Raw genomic sequence first — 18,405 nt, forward strand, 5'->3', positions numbered from 1 at the left:
AGTTTGTGACTTGCCAACCTTTGACTTGGTGTCTAAGGTTATGAGTTTGAGTCCTGGGTTCTGCAGAATAAATATGCTTTCTTTGGTATTGCTTTCTTTTTTCTCTTATGCTACATCTGACCGGCCCCGTCCATGATTGCTTGCATTCGTCTTCTTCTTCTTCTTCTTCTTCTTCTTCTTCTTCTTCTTCAGTCATATTGGCATATTGTGCTCAGACCCCTACAGTCGCCCGCTTGCGGCAATGTTTTTACTTTTTTACTTAATTGAAATTTATAGTCTCTCAAAAACGACGATCACCATATGTCTGCACACCAGTGTTTCCCCCAGGGATGAAACCAATTTAGGAGTGTCCTGAGCATTACATAACATGCTTTTTGGATTATCTGAACAGGCGTTTGGGTTGTATCAGGACATAAAAAAAAAAGTTAAAAAAAAATGTTGTTTGTCTGTGTGCTAGAGACAAGCTAAATATGTCCCCAACATAAGCCTCATGGTACTGAGTCAGGACACATTTGACTAGCACTAATTATTATAGATTGTTGCTTTTAGCTGGGTCTAGCAGCTCGTATAGGCTGGTCTTTCATCATCTGTATCTCTTGATCCCAAACATCGCATTGACATTTGCAATGGCTCATCAAGTGTGTCCTAATTGATTGGTGATGATATCATTTAAGCTCCTCCCCCTTTCCTGAGTAGCTGTTTTTTGATCGACTATCTATCGATCCCGAAGTTGCATTGACATGAGTGATACCTCATTGGACTCGGTTTTTTTATCGATTAGTGATGTCATTAAAGTCCCTCCCTCTTTCCCAATTGGCTATTTTCATCATCCGTCAGTCCCTCCCAGAAATTTTTGCTGTGTGTTTTTAATCATCTATATCTATTGGTCCCAAAGCTCATTTTGTTATTTCCATAGGGTTTCAACTGTGACTATGCTTGACTCTAAAATTACCCTAAAGCAGTATAGAGTAGGTGGCTTGGGTAAATGGGAACAAGTAAAGAAGGGTCTGAATTATGAATCCAGCTTTGAATCATGATGCTCCTGCTACAGATTTTCAAACTTTAAATGCACAACTTGCAGTATTTTTCCCTCCACTAATTCATTTTCCTATAGAAGTCAGAGAAAATTAGTTGGGAGAAACATCTGAATTTGTACTTCCCAATCCCAAATCCTAACCCCAATCCCAAAGTCATTGTTTGATGGTGGAGCCGTGAACGTGGTGTGATCATGGTGTTATTTTGTGTTCTCCAGGAGTTGTCAGATGGTGACCTGGAGGTGGACTGTCTGACAGAGGAGGAGGTGAACCCGCTGGATGGCAGCAGCACCTCAGGGAGCTCTACGGCCACCAGCAACACTGAAGAGAACGACATCGACGAAGAGACCATGTGTGTACAATTCCTCACATTCATTTTACTGGCCTATTCCCGAAAATCCTTCGTCAAATTGATTGATTGATTGATTGATTTTATTTGACAGTTTCATTTTAAAAACACCGGCTCTGCCAAGGCATTGAGTGCATTCATAAAAGGAAAAAGTCAGGATAACGCAATAAAGCCCAGAGGCTTATTTCCATTGTGGTCCCTTTGGGGATGGGGGGTGTGTAGAGAAGGGGTCAGGACGGCAGATCTGACCTGGCAAGAATGACACAAAACATTAATCAAAACAATAATACAATACACTCAGCAAGTTATTCACAGTATTAACAACATCAATCACTACCTCAGTGCTTCTTTGGACAATGCTTGGCCCTACTCGCCACTCTGTTAATAAAACGAATTAAAAACTCTGTACATCAGAGATAATAATACATCAATAAATACATCAATATATCAACATTATAACGCAGCCCCCTCAGCAGATTATATACAAGTCTGGGTCTGTCCATAATAATTAAAACAAATAAGCTACATCAAAAACAAACCAAGAAAATAAAATATAGAAAGACACCCTATTATCAGACATAATATCATACTATAAGTAACCTCTGAGCCAATTCTTAAGTGCCATCTTGAAACCCCCCAAGCTGCTTATGATTTTAAGATTTCCTGGTAATCTATTCCACAGATTAACTGCCATGTACAAAAAAAGTTTCCTTCCCCAGGTTACTCTTAAACCTGGGAGGAACGAAGTCAGTGGAATTGCCCCTAGTGGAATAGTTGTGAATATCCCTCACCTTTCCCTCACCCTCACCCCCAATTTGACAGACACACTGTGATGAGTGATGAAGCAGTGATGTGAAATGCATTGTTTGTCCATATGTTTAGTGGTTTGGATTATTATTATGCTTCTTATTATTCTGCCACAAAATTGGCGTCATTGGTGTCATTTTGCCAATAGGGTGCGCTATAGCAACCTTTTAAATTTTAAATGCCCATAACTCAGTGACGTATATTGTAGAAATAAAATTCTTTCATTCAGAGACCAAACATGCCACAGGGATCACACACACATTGCACATTGGTCCACATCACACATTTACCCCAGAGGTCATCAGGTGCTTGGACCCCGCAAATTGCTGCTTGCGGCTATATTCACCATTATTTTTGTTTTTCTGCAGTGACGCAAATTGCTGTGAGATAATACATGCTAGAGACATGAAAATTGGCACAATGATGGATATTGGTGTACAAATGCTTCACAGCGAATTTTACCCTAATCGGTATACCGTAAGTTCAATTGACATGAAACTGAGTGTGATCTACAAATTTGTCAACTGGACCACCAAGGTCTGCCTAAATTGATTTTTTTTCAATTTGCATAAAAAAATCTCTAAAGCTTTTTACATTTTTGACCAGTCAACACCAAATTTGGTGCACAGCCTAATTGGACCAACCTACACAAACATTGCATAAACCAGCCATATCGATAAAATATGCCTGTCCTGTGAACCAGTTAACTTTTATGAGGGGCGTGGCCTAATACTCAATTGACCATAATTCAGGAACCCTTTGTTCAAATGTCATAAAATTTGATGGATGTGTTCAATAGAGGTCACTGAGCATGTGGGCAAAAGCAGGTCAAGATTAATCAATAAGGGGGCACCACAAACACCAAAAATCAATATCTCTGATCTGGGTTGACCAATTATAATGAAATTTGGTACATATGGTCTAGGGCCAGGTAGTAGAGAAAAACAATGTGGGTGTGGCCTATTACATAATGGCTCAAAGACAATTTGAGCTATCATTCTGAAACTCAAGGATCAGGTGTGAACCTCCATTTGGAACTGCATATCAATATTTATGCAGATCTGATCAATTTGGCCATACAGCAACATTGTTACTATCCAGCTAATTCAGGGATCCCAAAATAGGGCACTTAAGTGAATGATTTCTGAGTGGTTTTGTGTCTGCCCTGGTGTCACCTTTTTCACTCTCCATGAGTTTGCATCCCTACAATTAAAAAAAAAAAAGGCCATTACTTAATGATGGTTTGCTCAATTGCTATGAAACTTGGTAAAGATGTTAAGACCTTCTAAATAAGCAGTTCCAGTTTACTATTAATGCCAATTGCTTAAGTTGGTCTTAACTGCCGTTAGTGTTTGAATCACGGAATCCCCGCTTGCGGCTATATGAGTAGCTATATGAGCTACTATTGACTATAAGTTGCAGATAAGATGGTCAGAAAAACAGACAGGCTGGAGTCTTGACTGCATTGTGTTTTCAAGACCCCTTTCCATCCCTTGCATTTTTCCCCAGCCCAACCTTGGTTGACATGATAAGTGCACCATCTCTATGTGGAATACAGCTAGAGGTAAAGTCAAATTACATTGACAAGCACTTGAACACTCTGAAGTGTATGGTAAGGTTCTCTTTGGGGTAAGACAACCCTCTTGACTCATGCTGTATTCACCCTGTTGTGGTATGTGGTAGACAGAAAACCATATGTTCACTGTTTTCAACGATGGTAAACTCCACCAACAGTAAAGTGTTGTCTACCACACCTGCAAACGCAACTTGGAGACAAAAGTAACATTTTCTGGAATTGTACCTTCAGCCGCAGCAACGACACAGCAGATGTTATTGTCTGGCTAAATGGATGTTGCCACATATGTTTCTGCACCTGCTCCTCTTGACTCATTTTCCAACAAAGATCAAATAATGATCTGAACAATCAGCCAAGTTTTTGGTACATTGTCCCATTGATCAATTTAGCTGTTAAGTGATGAGGACATGTACACCAAAATCATCCATGTGTCTATGGTAGACTGTTGTGCTCCATGCTACCACTTGAGCATACACTGTAATAGTTGGCCACTAACATTATCCAAAGTAAGAAGACTGACCTTTCAGTAAGAAAAAGTTGTCAGTGATTTTTATTATATGGCCTGTAGATTTATACATTTAAAAAATTAAGTATCATTAACTCAGTATACAGTAGCTAATGTAGCTAGATTTATTTTTGGAACTATTTCAGGTGACAGTGATTTTTAGCCTCCCATGCTCCAAGAAAGTAGTTCCTGTTAGTTCAACAGTTTTTTTTATTTTGACATTAGTTAAAAACACTGTTATTTTCCTATCATATTTCCTGTAAATTTTTACTAATATCCCACACAAAACTGCCAGACTTAGCTGCATATCATTTAAGATTACGTACCATTTAGCTTTAGAGCTCCTACAACTTATTATTTTCTCACTCTTGAGATAATGCTAGTGGCCTACTATTTTTACAATTTTGTATGAATGGTCAAACCTCTTTATTAAAATCATCATGGCAACATGATGGCAGTTTGCTGTTGAGGTTGTCTGACAACCTGCAGTGGCTTTATAGTAGGCCGTAAGAGAGACAGTGTTTCTAGCAGCACCTTCTTATCCTCTGCGGACATGAATCTAGAGCACCCTAGAAAAAGGTTTGAGAGAGAAGTGAGTGGGTTGGTACTGGAGATCACACCACTGCAACATTCTACTAGTTCCCTTGTCACTACTTGCATATTAGCAATATATATATTGGTTACATGAGACATTTTTTTTCATTCTGAATGAGCGCTCATGTAAACACATGCTAAATATAACGATCGCATTAAGATTTGCGTTTACATGCTCCACAGTATGTAATCAGAATAAAAGTTTCTGATATGCGCAAAACACCGAATCCAGCATGGGCTTACGTTTTTAAAAGATGGAACTGTGTCAGGTGCTTGGCGCTGTTATTTCTTTACTAATGTACTTTCTGATGAAGCAGAAAAAGACATTATGCTTTGCCCCCGCAATGATTGGGTCCATTTGTAATTTTCACCGCCGTACACAAAAACTGGCCCGTATAGGCGGAGTCAGCACTTGATATAAAAACGGGCTGCGCTGCCTACATCAAGCCCAAATGCCCCGGGGTTAATAACAAGCACATCCATTCAAATCCTCCCGGAAAAAAAGTAAACGTAATGGATGTTATTTACGCCAAATGAGCGAGCATGTGCAGAAAGAGGAGAGATGTTCCAACGTGAAAGTGATCGTTATGAGTGTTTACATGACGAAATGCTATCCATCGACCGAATTATGAAAGGGATCCGAATGAAATTTCACCCCTCTCAAACAGAATGAAATTTCATTCAGATTGGGCCAGTTTATTCTGATTGAGGTGTTTATATGAGGCATTTTTATTCTGATTGGGCTGCTATTCTGATTAAGAAGCTCCATGTAAACGCAGCTACTGTGAGCTTACAGCCCATGAGCCAGGCATCTTGAGTGAGTTGAGTTTCCTCTGCTTGGCCTGCTTGCAAAACACAACACAGCTCTTCACATTCTCAACGTTACCTCATGGATTATAGTAATAATTTGCAACATTTTCATCTAAATATTTGCCACTGCCTGTGGCTGACTAATATAACACAATAGTGATTCAACTCTTACGACTTACATTAAGTGCATTTTGTCAACAGTAGTGAAACCAACTGTGCATCACAGTCTTCATCAGCTAAGCCTTTTAATAGGAATAAGTAGCATTCGTTGAATTTTTATTATTTATTTTTTTTAAAGAAGGGGAAGAAGATAGATTAGTTCAAGAGGGGTCCAGAAAGGCAAAGAAAATTCTCACCAGCAGAACTCCATACATGAAGAGAAGAGGTTTTCACTAACCACTAACACCTGCTTCCAAAGACATCACTGAAACACATTGACAAAAAATAGCTTTTAGAGATATTTTGTTTATTAATGAAACTTTTTTTTTAACATGGATAAGGGGTGGTAGCAACAGAGCTGCTTTCAATGTTAATGTAATGGAAAGGTATTTATTTTTATACTTTTTGAACAAAGTAAAAATGACAAACGATATTGAAACATTTCCAACAATACTAAGCCCTATTGGTGTTTGTGTTTATTTGTACAGGTCAGGAGAGAATGATGTGGAGTTCAGTGGGAACCTGGAGGCAGAAGAGGGAGAGCTTCCTGACGATATGGCTGGAGCCACAGGTATGGGTAAAAATAATCCATACACCAATTCTAGTGGCCAAAGGCTTGGCCAATATATCGGACAGATATTTGCATTTTGTATTATATCAGAACTGGCAACTACAAGCTCCAATATGGACGATTTTTTGTTTTTTTCTCTCTAGTGTCCACAGGGATAGGCAACCATGTTCCCTTGAGGGTTGAGACTATGCAGGTTTTCATTCCACCCAGAGAAGAATTAATGTCTGTCACTTACCATCTCACAGGAATTTTCGAAAATCTATGCCAGGCCCTCGCACTTTTCTGGCATTTGTGTTGCCTGCTATTGGTTGATTTTAGAACAATTTTACACACATCGTTCAACAGCTTTATGAAAAATATTTAGCAAGTTGTGTGATGAATGAACAAACTTGTTTTGAGTTATAATCAAATTTTTGTTAGGCCATGCCCATTTTTGGCAGTTGATGCGCCCACTATTGGCCAATTTCCAGAGGTGTGGACTCGAGTCACATGACTTGGACTCGAGTCAGACTCGAGTCACAAATTTGATGACTTTAGACTCGACTTGACAAAATCAAAAAAGACTTGCAACTCGACTTCGACTTGGATAACACCAATGACTCGTGACTTCACTTGGAGTCTTTTGACTTGAAAAGACTTGATACCTTCCCCCAACCCAAAGATTAAAAAGTATGTTATTTAAAGTGTGCCACGAATCAATTAATTTCCCTTCATTTCCTGAATCAACTAACGTTAACGCTATTCATTCCCAGCAAGTCGACACTTCATTTCCCAGATCCACTTTGTTTGAACCAATCTGACAGCATCCAATCAAGTTGCAGGAGAGAACCATGAAGAAGTAACGTTACGTTGCTGAGCGCCAGTTGGAAAAAATGATACCAAAGATAATTTCGTCCCAATACAAAATCTATGCGGTGGTCAACCAAAAACGAATTGCAGTATGCAAAACGTGCGGGTCGAAAATTACAGACGGAGATGCGACAACTTCCATCTTCGTTCGACATTTGAAGCTGCACAAAGAACGGTAAGTCGAGGCTAATATATTAACGTAATTAACGTAATTAGTGAGCCAATGCTTAGCTAACGTTACAGCTATCCGTTGCGTCCACTGCAGAGCCCCCCCCCCCCCCCATAACACAGGCTCCGTGTCGGCCATTGTACAGCAATGATCTGTTTAAACAGACGAGAGTGTTGCAGGTTCCCCCACCTACTTTGATGTTCACCTGAAACCAGATGACAAATCGGCTTCTAAAAAAGCAATCATGATTTGTGTAAATTTAATATATTATTACTCTGTTGTTAAAATGGCATTACATTTGGTGAAGAGATTATGACTTGTTTAGGACTCAAAACTCAAAGTTTAGGACTTGGAACTTGACTTGGGACTTGCCTGTCTTGACTTGGGACTTGAGTGCAAAGACTTGAGACTTACTTGTGACTTGCAAAACAATGACTTGGTCCCACCTCTGCCAATTTCTCTGAAATGTTGCTGGCATCTGGCACCAGGTGTAGCCGCCGCTACAACCCCAGATGGGGGTAGCTCGGGCTTGAGCAGGAGAGCATGAAGCTACAGCTCATGCATGGGTTCTCTGACAGCCCCTCCCTCAGGTGCTCCACATCCAGGCATGGGGGGCATTCTTCATGGCCATTTTCAGCCTGAAGAGGAGCCATGCAGGTGCTACAAATGTGAGACACAATTATGTTAGGATTAGGGCTGCAACAAACGTTTACTTTCATTGTCGATTAATCTGTCAATTATTTTCTCAATTAATCGATAAGTTGTTTGGTCTATAAAATGTCTGAAAATGGTGAAAACTGTCCATCAGTGTTTCCCAAAGCCCAAGATGACGTCCTCAATTGTCTTCTTTTGACCACAACCCAAAGATATTCAGTTTACTGTCATAGAGAAACCAGAAAATATTCACATTTAAGAAGCTGGAATCAGAGAATTTTGACTTATTTTTCTTTAAAAAAATTACTCAAACCGATTAAATAAAAAAAATAAATAAATAAATAATTGCAAGCACATGAAAATATACTGGACATTTTGTGGTTGTACTGATTTATGAATTAATTGCAATACAAGTATGGAAAAAAAAAGATTAATCAAAATAGTTGGCGATTAATTTAATAGTTGACAACTAATCGATTAATCGTTGCAGCTCTAGTTAGGATTGAGAAGTCTGGAATCGCTGAGGACAGTGGAGCAGAAACACTCATAACTATAAATATTAGCTCTGCAACTGTTTTGCTACACTAAGTCTGCCGTGGCGCAGGATTCGATGGCGTGGTTTAGATACATGTCGAAAGCTAAACTGTAGCAACCAATTGGTGGTTCAACTCAAGCTGGGGTGTGAACACCCCCGGCTCTGTGCAGCCTAAAGATTGCATACTGTAATTCCCCCAAGCAGTACAGATTGCAAAAATTATTTCGAACCAACCAACCAACAAACACACAGAGCCCAGTTCTTATAGAGGTGTTCCCGAGCATCCACAATCATTTGTAGGTCCTAAAAATCCAGTTGGCTGGTAAAATGGTGAAAGGGTCTGGGGGAATTCGAGGATGTACCCATGGGCAAAAAAGTCCTTCACTTCAACATGGCTTTGTTTCCATCTCTTTTGTCATTTGCATCTAACTGGTCTTTCTCTTTCTCTGTTATATGCCAGAATCCGTATTTCAGTCTGTATGTCTGTATGACACCCCCTTCCTTTTCGCCTTTGGTGTCTGACTGTGTTGGTGTAAAAAGACATGAAAGGGATGAGTCATTGTTGGGCGCTGGGCCCTTGATGCGTGCTGATATGAAAATACTCAGGTGTATGTGCAACTGTGCATGTATATGTGTGTTTGTGTGTATGTGTGCGTTACTCCTGTAAGGTGCGAGCCAGAGGCAAGAGTCAAACTCAGCATAACAGTGCTGCGCATTTGTATGCATGAAAACAAGCTGAACTCCGCATACTAGCAGATGCATTTGAGATGGATATAGGGCTGAACGATTTTGAAAAAATATCTAATTGCGATTATTTTGACTGATATTGCAATTGCGATATGATTTGCGATATTAGAGGGAATGATAATTTTTTACATCATTATTCTCATTTTCATTGAAAAACGGATTAAAATGATTATGGTGTGATTTTTGCGGGGATCTGTACCAAACAAAGATGTTTTCTTAAGTCTGTAGAATATGATGTGTAGGCCAGGACATCTCTGCAGCACGACAATATTTCATTTAAAATGGTAGTTTGACACATTTCACCTTTAACAAATATTGTGCCTCCTGCGATGTGAAAATTGCAGTAGGCCATATTGCGATTTCGATAAAATTTCGATTAATTGTTCAGCCCTAGATGGATATTGATAAAGATGCAGTCTGCACTGCAGCATCTCATGACAAAAAGTCAGTAATAACAAAATCATCAGGTTTTTAGCTGTAATGGGTTATTAAATATAGGGAATGTATAGGCTATAAAAAGGAAAATAATCTGTGTTTGTGAGTATCAGGGGGTTCTTAAAAAGTCTGTAAAAGAATTTAATGATCTAAATTTAAGGCCTTTGTTATGGAGCACCCTGCCTCTGAGAAAACAATGTAAATAAACACTCACATTACTATTTGGTCATGTTTTGCGTTTATTGCGATTGTTGACACATCTTGTATGCAAATGAATGAATGAGGCACGAATGATGGATATGGGCATGAATGATTATCCACCAAGAGGAAGGTGCACTTTCTCTCTCGTGCATTATAGTTTACTTTCCTAAATACTTGGAATTAAGTAGGACAATGGTTAAGTTAAAAAAAAATGTTTCCTACTTAGCATTGCTCGGTACATTTGTTAATTCTGTGTATTGCTCTCTGTGTTTTTATGCCTCCACGCCGGTGCTAGCCGTGGCCGGAGGCATTATGTTTTCGGGTTGTCCGTACGTCCCATTCTCAGGAACGCCTTGAGGGAATTTCTTCAAATTTGGCACAAACGTCCACTTGGACTCAAGGATGAACTGATTAGAATTCGGTGGTCAAAGGTCAAGGTCACTGTGACCTCACAAAAGACGTTTTTTGGCCATAACTCAAGAATTCATACGCTAATTATGACATAATAGGATAAAATGATGAAGTGATGACATTTTATATCCAAAAGTTCAAAGGTCAACTTCACTGTGACATCATAATGTTTTGCTTACCACTGTAGCTGAGAAAACGATCTTGGGTCATTCTACAAAAACGGTGGAAGTGCTGTCACTTACTTTTGCAGACACCAAAATCCTTTAAGTTGACCTAATAATCACATTAATTATATATGTTCAATAAATAAAGACTGTCCTTGCAATGATAAAACAAAGTTTATTGGCGGAGGCATACAACCGCAAGGCGGTTATTTCTAATTTTCTTCTGTGGCCGGCCAACGTGAATAAATTGCTAACTTCATTTGACAAAGCTCTTGTCCTGGACGTTTCGTCTGACCACATTCTCCATAGCACCACTCACCCCGACTTCCAACAGCCTTAAAAAGTATTTAGGTGTTTCAAATACCATTGATGTCTTTTTTTTTTTTTTTTTTAGGACGTAATGACATGCTTCTTTTTTAATTACGTTTCATTTTGATGCAACTATGAAACTAGACAGAGGTATTGACAGATTATCATTATTGATCACTTTAAATTTGACCCATATGCATGTAAACATGTACTTTCCTTTTTTGAAATGTTTCTTATACTGCCAAACTGTATATAGTTTCAGCTCTCAACTTTCATTAGCTATGTTCAATCAGAATTAGGCTGGTCAATTTCAGGTAGCATTATAAAGTATAAAATTTGACTTTCTGATACTTGAAGATACCCTTAAAATGTTTATAGTAATTGTAAAAAAGATTTCCTCCATTTGCCATGGATTATTTGATTGGTAATTATTGGACTGGCCAAGGGTGCAACCCTAGCAAAACTCAAATAGTGTGTGCAGTGAAGCACATCCACTTGACTTGCCATATAGCAGAACTGTGAACTACAGGGTTCCTACGCAGGTCTGGAAAGTCTGGAAAAGTATTAAACAAGAATTTGATCATTTCCAGGTCTTGAATAGTTTGGGAATTTGAAAAAAATGTCTGGAAAAGTATGGAAAATGTTGTAGTTCAGGTCTGATACACACATAATTCTAGCTTTTATGTTGTTGTAGACCCACTTTGAGTCCACAGTTTTTGTTGATGTGAAGAATAATGTTCAGATAGAGGGACGCTCTTATTACCTAGCCGCTGTCAGCGTGCATTATATCAAATACCCACCAAAATCAAATCCAGTCAAGAACATAGGGTCTGGGAAAAATATGGAATTTCAAAATGGAAACCGTGTAGGAACCCTGCCAATCATCTCACATATTCTGGTATTTGTTGCTGTGAAGAACAATCTTCATCTATACAGTGATATGACCTAGTTAGCAGGGGCAAGATGTCTGTCTGCGTAAATCATATTGAACACCAGGCAAAATCCTCAAAACAAATCAAGGTCTGGAAAAAGTATGGAATTTTTTAATTGAAAATGTGTAGGAACCCTGGAACTATATGAACTGAATGTCTTTTCTGCCTGATCCCCCAGGTGGTTCCAACCCCAGTGTCTGCTCCTTACATCGAAATGCAGCTGCTGGCCGTAGCACCGGTGGTGCTGTGGGGCCAGGTGGCAGCAGCAGCCTCCTGGAGATCGACCCAGTCATCCTGATCCAGCTGCTGGATCTGAAGGAGCGCAGCAGTGTGGAATCTCTATGGGGGCTTCAGCCTCGGCCTCCTGTATCTCTGCTGCACAGCCAAGGTCTGCAAACACACCTGATATGTAGTATTGACAAGTGATGTTCAAAGTCAGGTCCAGGGACCAAGGTTATTATAGTTTTGCATTTTTCATTAGTTTTTATTTTTATTTTGTTTTGACTTTTTGTTTTCAATTTCAGTTTAGTTTTAATTAGTTTTTAAAGGGGGTTTTGCTAGTTTAGTTTTTAATTTTGAAAATGCTTAGTTTTAGTTTAGTTTTTATTAGTTTCAGTGTTAGTTTTAGTCTTTTTTTGTAATATGGGGTATTTGTCAGGAGTGAGATTAAAAAATTCAAAATACTAGGCTTATGTATGAAATAAATTGACAAAGACGAAAACAAAACATTTTCTCTATAATTTTGGTTTGTTTTAGTTAGTTTTGTAAACACACAATACAGTTTCAGTTAGTTATCGTTTTTTTGTAAAGCCTCGTTTTTATTTTTATTTCAGTTAACAAAAATGTTTTTTCACACCTAGTTTTCGTTATTTTGTTAGTTTTCGTTAACGATAATAACCTTGCCAGGGACCATGTGACAAGTGGTCTACTTAATAAGTAAAGAGCAATTCGGGGCTATATATACATACACATCAGACAATTTAAAAGTGTTAAGTAGAATATAGGAATGGAAAGTATGAGGAAAATTATGGAATACAGCATTATTAGGGTGCAGAATAACAGCAGGAGGATTGTTGAGGCAAGGAAGAAATGAGGTTAGAATATTTCCTATATGAAAAATCTACCAAAATATGAAATGTATGCTATTTTTAAATATATAAGTTGTAGTATAATATAGGGAGTAGTATATAGAAGTAGCAGTAGTAGCAATCATAGCCTGGTGGCAGGATGGCCTAGTGGTTGGAGCTACCATCTTGTGATGAAATGGTCACAAAGTTGATTCCTGCAACAGTCATATATCCTGTCCAAGTGTCACTGAGCAACACACTGAACCCCTTCCCACTCACTAATTGTAAGTCACTCTGGAAATGCATTTTATTCCGTCTAAATGCCTAAAATATAAGCCTTAGGTTAGTATCCAAACTGAGAAGTGTAAGCAAGGGAGAGTCAAGCTTTTTCGCAGGTTCTGAAAAATGAGATAGCTTCTTCAACTATCCTCCATTTTACCCCTCCGTCTCTCGTTCCCTTTTCCTCTTGCTCTCTCTGCTCCCCAGCCCACCCTCACTCCAGGAAGGAGCGAGAGCACCGGCCCCAGACGGTGCGGCGGTCGGCCCCCGACTCCGGCGTCCTGATCCGCCTCAAGGCCCAGATGGCCGAGGTCCGCAGCAAGATGTCCGACGTCAAGAGTCAAGTGCTGGAGGCTCGGGGGTCTTTAGAGCCCAGGCCCGGACCGTCGGGAGCCTTCGGTGTAGAGGAGGGACCCTCCCACCACCCGGACCCAGAGTTGTCGACCTGCCGTAAGCCCAGTGAGCTCGATCTGCAGGGGAAAGCAGCTGCAGCCCGGTCCAGGCACTACCGACCCGGTGAGGACTGCTACACTAGTGCTACTACAGTGCAGTAGAGAAATTCATTGCCTGCAGTCAAATCTTTTTTTTATTAAAACTAAACACTATGCTATGACATCATGGCTATGCTAATAGTGTTACAGTGCCTATACCTCTGTGTAGACAAGTGTGTAGACAAAGGTTACAGGAACCCCCAAACTGAAAATCCTGTCATTATCTAATCACCCCCATCTCTTTCTTCCCCTAAACAATAGAATAGAATAGAATCAACTTTATTGTACAGCCGAGGCAGGAAAATTGTCCTTGGTCTCACCCAGGAAAATATAAACACAAACGTGTCCACAAGATAAAAACATCAACAAAACATCACATTAACAGAACAAAGATCTCTCAACTGTACAACAACAGTGCATTCATCATACCCACGGTGACAACTGATTGTGACAATTGATGGTGAACAATTGAAGTGAATGAGGTCTGGTTGATTAGAGTTTCAAAAAGAACAGAAAATAACAATCAAATTTCTCTATAAACAGCTCATGCAGTATAATCAAAGTGTTTTGTAGCCTAACAATTGCACCATGACTCCAAAAGGCTGAGATGTACCTCAAACACTCATTAAACACTTTCATCACATTCACCAATGTAGTCCAGTAATAATGTAACTTGACCTCCCACAAATTGCAACAAAAACAAACTCAATGGATTTTGTGTCCTCAATATGTTCTGAATGAGAGGAAAAAAGTCCTAAGGAATTGTATGAAGGGAAAGTTTTGAAAATCACCTAAATATCATCCTACCAAAAACGCCTTTTTAGCCTTTTTTTTTACAATGTAAGTCTATGGGAGGACTGTTCAAACCATGCCCACCCACCTTGAACTCTAACTACTCTTTCATACTTTAAGCTAGAAACTCCATTCAAACTTTAAACGGGTCACCACTTTTAGTACTTTATTACTCGTATTCAGCTTTTTGATACCTTTTGTACTTTTTGAGAAATCGCAGTTTAAGTTTTATACTTTTTTCAAACTTTATAATGGGATCCTATGGAGCCAGGCTAGAGTGCGTGATGTCACAGTTCACTCTAGCAGACTGTACAGGCTGTACTTTTTACTAGATTCACACATTCTAAAACTGTGACAGTTCACACAACTTTAACACTACATACACATATTACACATCAAACCCTCCTACAATCATATATAATTCCACATTTCAGGGGTTTGTGGGGATGAGAAATCCAATTTTGAGTTTATTTTGTAATTAACCTTAATCCCACCGACTGGGGGAGGTATACTTTTTGTCATATCTCACAGGTGTTTTTATTCTATCATTCCAATTTTTCATGCCTTTGTCAATCAATTTGTTCCTAATGACTTCATATCATTGTTTTCTGTTTCTGTTTTAATTAGTGCTTTTTAAAAATACCAGTCAAAAGCACCCAATTCCGCCTATGCAGTTTTAATAGCCCTAACCCTAACCCTCGACTGACATAGTAAATGAGCAGCACAGGTACATCTGTATCATCGCTTTTCACGATGATGTTTGATATCTGAGAGTTATGAAGAGTTTTACAGGTCTTTGAATGTGTCCCAGGACACATCAATAAGTGATGTGTCCTGGGACACATACAAAAATGTATTATACTAGCAAAAGAAAAAAGAAGTAGTAGTTTCTTATGTCTATAGAGGTTTATTAAAAAGGTTTATTAAAAGTTTTTAACAGAAAAAATGTATCGATCAATTTGATATGTTCCATGTAGTATTATTAGATTAGGATTAGGATTAGAAGTGAGTATTTCTCAGAAAAATTAACTGTTTGATATCCCTAATGTCCCTACCACTTCTAAAATGAAATCAACGTCCTTGTCAGCAACAGTTACCATCAGGATGCAAGTGTTTTAGTTATCTGTGTAATGTTATGCTGAGGATATTTTAAAACTTTAAGGGGTTTGTTTAACCTTAAAATCAAGTTAACATTTTCTCAACAATTGCATTAAAATGAAGCATTTTGCACAAAAAATATTCACTAGGGAACCATGCCCTCGCACCACCCTAGAGGTGGGCTCCCCCAGTGAATTGGAAAGTGGTTGGACAATCAAAGTTTTAAAATAAGCAGGGACAGTGCCTGTAGCTGGTGAGCTATTGATAATGGATAAAATGTTTGGAGTAATAGTTGAGAATATTTCTTTAAGGAAGCTGCTTGGCAGTATATCAAGGGGGCAGAAGAAGGAATGAGTCAAAGGAAACAGCAGTTGTCATGGGAACAGTTATAGTATGAGCTGGTGCAGTGATCTGAAACCTTATCAACAAAATAATTTAGAAATTCTTCACACATTTCTGGGGAAGGTTCAAAACCAATACAGGGGTGTGTATCTATGGTATGACTAATGACATGAAAAAGAACTCCGGAGTTATGTAGATTCCGTTCAATTCAAGTTGGAAAAATGTTGTGCTCTAGCATGTTTAACTTTAAAAGTTTCATGAGATCTCCGCCCTACAGCAGTCTCTTTAAGACACGAATGTCCTCGTTTAGCCAAGACACAAAAGTAGTTTTAGGCTTTTTAAGCTTAAGAGGAGCAACTTGGTCAACTATACTAGAGCAGATACCGGTAAATTCCAACACAGAACTGAAAGGCAATGGAGTCAAAGGCATACCTGTCAACATTGGGCTTTGAAAATAAGGGAGATTTTCCGGGACCCCCACCCGACCATAATTTTTACATTATGAAAGGGATTTCCTCTCTCGGTTCCAGAGATCTACCAACTAGAATGCTGGTTGACATATTTTTTCCCACCATGACCAATACTAAACTCCACCCTAAGCCTTGCAAAACGCATGGTTGTTTCCCAACATACTTCTGGTCAGGAATGGATAAATAGTCTCCCAAGTGTCTAAATATCTATATAGATATTTAGTTTTTTTTTGCTGGCATCTGATCAGGGACAGACTGGGACAAGAAAATGGCCCTGCACTTTTTGACTGAGACGGTCCCACATCCAGCCTGCGAATATTCCACCATTCCCACCCCATTGACGCATACATGAATACAGCAAGACTTAGTGTCACTATTTATACAGTATATAAATTAGTACTACATACGGTTTGTCGCCAGCAGACCATCACTGTGAGGAGACCACAACATTGAGCATTTAGTGCATCATGATAAAGGGCTATATTTGAAAAGGCGATATAATCTATATCATTACAGATGAAATCAGTCAGGGATTGCCATTGCCATTTTTATCACTTTAATTTGGTAACTTTCAACAATAAATATTTAAATTAACCAACACCAGGTAACAATAAACTCTCAAACTATAAACAATTAAAAGGTGGAGTAAAGGGGTGGACATGTAGAGAGAGGCACTGAGCCTCTTGATGTCGTTCCACTGGCAATGGAAATGCTGCTGGTGCTTGCACTACTGAAAAGGTCAGTAATTTTTGCGCATTTTGATGGCCGTTATTTTTTGTCCCTCAATTTCTCTGCCCCACCTTTTCATTTTTTGGAAGGATTCCTTTCCATTTTGTTAAGTTTTACTGCCGTCTGATCGCGCGGATCGGCTCATCTGACATCTCATCTGTTCGCGAGGGGTGGAGGCATAGCTCACTCACCGCTCTCTCTCTCTCTCTCACTCACCTCTCTCTCTCTCTCGCTCACTCACCTCTCTCTCTCTCTCTCTCTCTGTGTATAACTGTAAAAATAAAAAAAGGGAAAATACGGGAGATTTCCGGGGAAAATTACCAAACAGGAGCATGGCGGGAGAGGGGGTGAAAATACATTTGACTAGACCTTGACAGGTCTAGTCAAAGGGCTCAGAAAACTTAGCAGCAGAGGTAGTTTTAAAAAATGTGAGAGCTTACCAGGTTTTGTTTGACCCCAAGTTGAGTGAGTGAATGACAGTGAAAAGCCAAGGTAATGTTGAAAGTGTCCAGTTAACAGTTTAACGTTACGGGCAGGGCCAAACTGAAACACAACAGCGTCTAAGCCATCAGTTTAGCTCTTTGGATGGGCACAGTTATGATCTTACACTCGTTGAGCAGAAGGTTTCAACAGCAAAGAGCACAGACAAGTCCATCATGCAAAATTTACAAGGACTGGAATTGGATTTGTGTTGACTTGCCTGTTGCAGCAGCAAAAGTAATAGGATTCAGCAGGGAAAAAGAAAAACAGATATAAGCACACAAATAGAATATAAAATAAGCAACAAAATGAAGAAATGTGAGCATTTAAGTACTGTTTGGTGCCAAGAAAATTAGATACAGATTTGCCATTTTGTTGTACTGTGTGACATGTCGCACATTCGCCTGGATTACCACCTTCCCCGGTAATACAAATGCTGTCTGGAGAGGGCTGAGGAAAGAACCTGGGGTAAGAGATTTGAACTTGTGTTTGTTTGTTTGTTTGTTGTTGTTTTTTTTTGTTCTGTAGCCAAGAAGTCTCTTTCCCCTGTACTGGACGGTAGCAGCACTCTGGTTGTGAGGAGGAGGAGCCCAGAGGAGATGGACAAGGAGCTGAGAGGAGGAGAGGCAGCCATGGAGCTCAGCCTCCGTCCCAGAGAAGGCCTTACAGGAGCAGAGGGTCAGTAGGAGAGCAGCAGGAGGCACTGCCAAGCTGCTCTTTAAAGAACCAAATATGTCAGATAGTACTTGAGCAGATACAAATTTCATCGGTAACACTTTACAATAAGGGTCACTAAGTTAAGGGTTAGTTAATGCTTAATAACCATTAACTAACCCTTAATTAACA

General features: G+C 39.3%; 1 protein-coding gene across 1 annotated transcript in view; it reads left to right on the forward strand.

The window, feature by feature from the left end:
• The window catches only part of trim37 (tripartite motif containing 37), a 55,916-nt gene that overhangs the window by 30,809 nt on the left and 6,702 nt on the right, over positions 1-18,405 (forward strand). Inside the window, exons 17-21 of the mRNA XM_071547105.1 lie at positions 1,253-1,386; positions 6,323-6,405; positions 11,990-12,199; positions 13,365-13,673; positions 18,088-18,237. Coding sequence (XP_071403206.1) covers positions 1,253-1,386; positions 6,323-6,405; positions 11,990-12,199; positions 13,365-13,673; positions 18,088-18,237 — 886 coding nt within the window. The remainder of the gene's footprint in view (positions 1-1,252; positions 1,387-6,322; positions 6,406-11,989; positions 12,200-13,364; positions 13,674-18,087; positions 18,238-18,405) is intronic.

This window comes from Centroberyx affinis, unplaced genomic scaffold (genome assembly GCF_046629955.1).
Source record: "Centroberyx affinis isolate AG114_WGS23_722 - 3 ecotype Tasmania unplaced genomic scaffold, CSIRO-AGI_Caff_v1 ptg005676l_1, whole genome shotgun sequence".
Taxonomy (NCBI): Eukaryota; Metazoa; Chordata; class Actinopteri; order Beryciformes; family Berycidae; genus Centroberyx; species Centroberyx affinis.